At 52.9% G+C, this 2,013-nt stretch overlaps 1 protein-coding gene across 1 annotated transcript in view; it reads left to right on the top strand.

Annotated features, from left to right (window-relative positions):
* The window catches only part of MBOAT4 (membrane bound O-acyltransferase domain containing 4), a 3,179-nt gene extending 2,403 nt beyond the window's left edge, over positions 1 to 776 (top strand). The window contains exon 4 of the mRNA XM_015408436.1: positions 57 to 776. Within this exon, the coding sequence (XP_015263922.1) occupies positions 57 to 776 (720 nt within the window). The remainder of the gene's footprint in view (positions 1 to 56) is intronic.
* Positions 777 to 2,013: the final 1,237 nt, after the last annotated feature.

Raw genomic sequence — 2,013 nt, 5'->3', positions numbered from 1 at the left:
GGGTAAGGAATCCTGGTGCCCCGTATCCCAGGCACGCTCTCTGGGCTGCCACGCAGAGAGGCCTGGGAGCTCTGGTTCTGGCCCTCGTGAAAAACATCGTGAGAGGATACGCTTCCCCTCCGGATGAGGTGAGCGGTTGCCGGCACTTGGGTTGTGTTCCCGCACTGTGGACTTCGGCCCTGTTCTTCAGGCTAGCCTATTATTCACACTGGATGCTGGACGAGTCCGTCTTCCTCGCCGCCGGTTTGGGGCTGGAACCGGGTCATGACCGACAAGGAGGGACTGCTGATGGAGTTCTCCTAGACACGGACATCTGGACCCTGGAAACCACCAACAGGATCTCTGTCTTTACCCGATCATGGAACAAGAGCACAGCTCAGTGGCTTCGAAGGCTCATATTCCAGAGGTGTAGCTCTCATCCCCTGCTGGCGACCTTTGCCTTCTCGGCCTGGTGGCATGGCCTCCATCCGGGCCAGATCTTCGGGTTTCTGTGCTGGGCTGCGATGATAGAAGCGGATTACCGCATTCATCACTTTTCCCAGTCTTTGGCAAAATCACAGCCTTGGAGGCTGATGTATCAGACCCTGACCTGGTGTCAGACACAGCTGATAGTGGCGTACATTATGCTTGCGATTGAAATGCGGAGTCTCACCATGCTTTGGCAGCTGTGTTCTTCTTACAACAGCTTCTTCCCGCTAGCCTATGTCATTTTGCTCCTACTCTTAGCAAAGAGAAGCGCCAGCAGCCGTGTTGCCCCTCAAATACCCCGTTCTTAAAGCCGTAACAATTCATGGCTGTGGAGGGTTGACAAACGAGGCTGAAGACAGGTAAAGGATTTGAAGAACTGTCACAGCGAGTTCTTCACTCATAGAATCATAGAGTTGGAAGGGACCTCCAGGGTCATCTTGTCCAACCTCCTGCACAATGCAGGAAATTCACAAATACCTCCTCCTCCACACACACCCAGTGAGCCCTGTTCCACGCCCAGAAGATGACAAATAACCTCCAGGATCTCCAGCCAAACTGGCCTGGAGAAAATCGCTTCCTGACCCCAAAGTGGCAATTGGCATTTCCCTGGGCATGTAAGGAAGGCCCACGAGAACTAAGCCCTGAGGCAGCCCTTCCTGCCCTCCCTCGCATGATCTGCCTAAGTTCACAGAATCACCATTGCTGTCAGCTGGCCATCTAGCTAAGATGGAGCAAGACCAATTTTTGTCCTTGGCCTTATAGGGTCATCAATGCAACTGGGTTTCCTTGAGTTCTACAGTTACCAGAGAGGAAGAAAAATTCTCTCTACCCACCTCCTCTGCCCCATGCATAATTTTATAAACCTCTGTCATCCCCCACCCCCATTTGTTGGTGTTTCGGTTTTGTTTTGTAAAAGAAAAAATCCTGGTCTCTCCAGCCTTTCCATATAGGAAAGATGCTCCAACCCTTCAAACAACCTGAGTATCCTCTTCTGTGCTTTCCCCCACTCCGTAATATCCTTTTTGAGGTATGGCAACCAGAACCAGGGGTCATTTCCTGCGGAAGCGCACAGGAGCGGAGCTCCGCCAGTAAAGAGCCCAGGAGGCGGGCACATGCAACAAGCCCCACCCCCTGCTCCCAGCAGCCCTCAGTCAGAGCAAGAAGCAGCCAGGTAAGTTGCAGAGCCCCCCCCCGCGCCCACCTTCAGGTACAAGCTCTCCCTCCTCTGTGAGGACAGATCTCCGCCACGCCCCCCCCCCAATAGCTAGCAATCCAAAACAGTCCAGTGGAGCCTGAGCGGTGGGTGTTGCCTTCTGACCCACTTCCGGTGATGTCAGGGGGTGTGGCATATGCAAATGAGTTATGCTAATGAGCTCCTGCACCTCTTTTCCTACGAAATGACCCCTGACCAGAAGTGTACATGGTACTTCAGACAAGGCTGTGCTGTAGCTCTGTACAAGGACATCTCAAAATTGGCTATTTTATTTTCAGTCCCCTTCCTTATTACCCCTGGCGTTTTATACAGGCTGGACACAGGCTGTCATG

The sequence above is a fragment of the Gekko japonicus genome, unplaced genomic scaffold (genome assembly GCF_001447785.1).
Source record: "Gekko japonicus isolate JY-2015 unplaced genomic scaffold, Gekko_japonicus_V1.1 scaffold853, whole genome shotgun sequence".
Classification (NCBI taxonomy): domain Eukaryota; kingdom Metazoa; phylum Chordata; class Lepidosauria; order Squamata; family Gekkonidae; genus Gekko; species Gekko japonicus.
The sequence above is the reverse complement of the archived record's forward strand: the minus strand, read 5'-3'. Positions and strand labels throughout refer to the sequence as shown.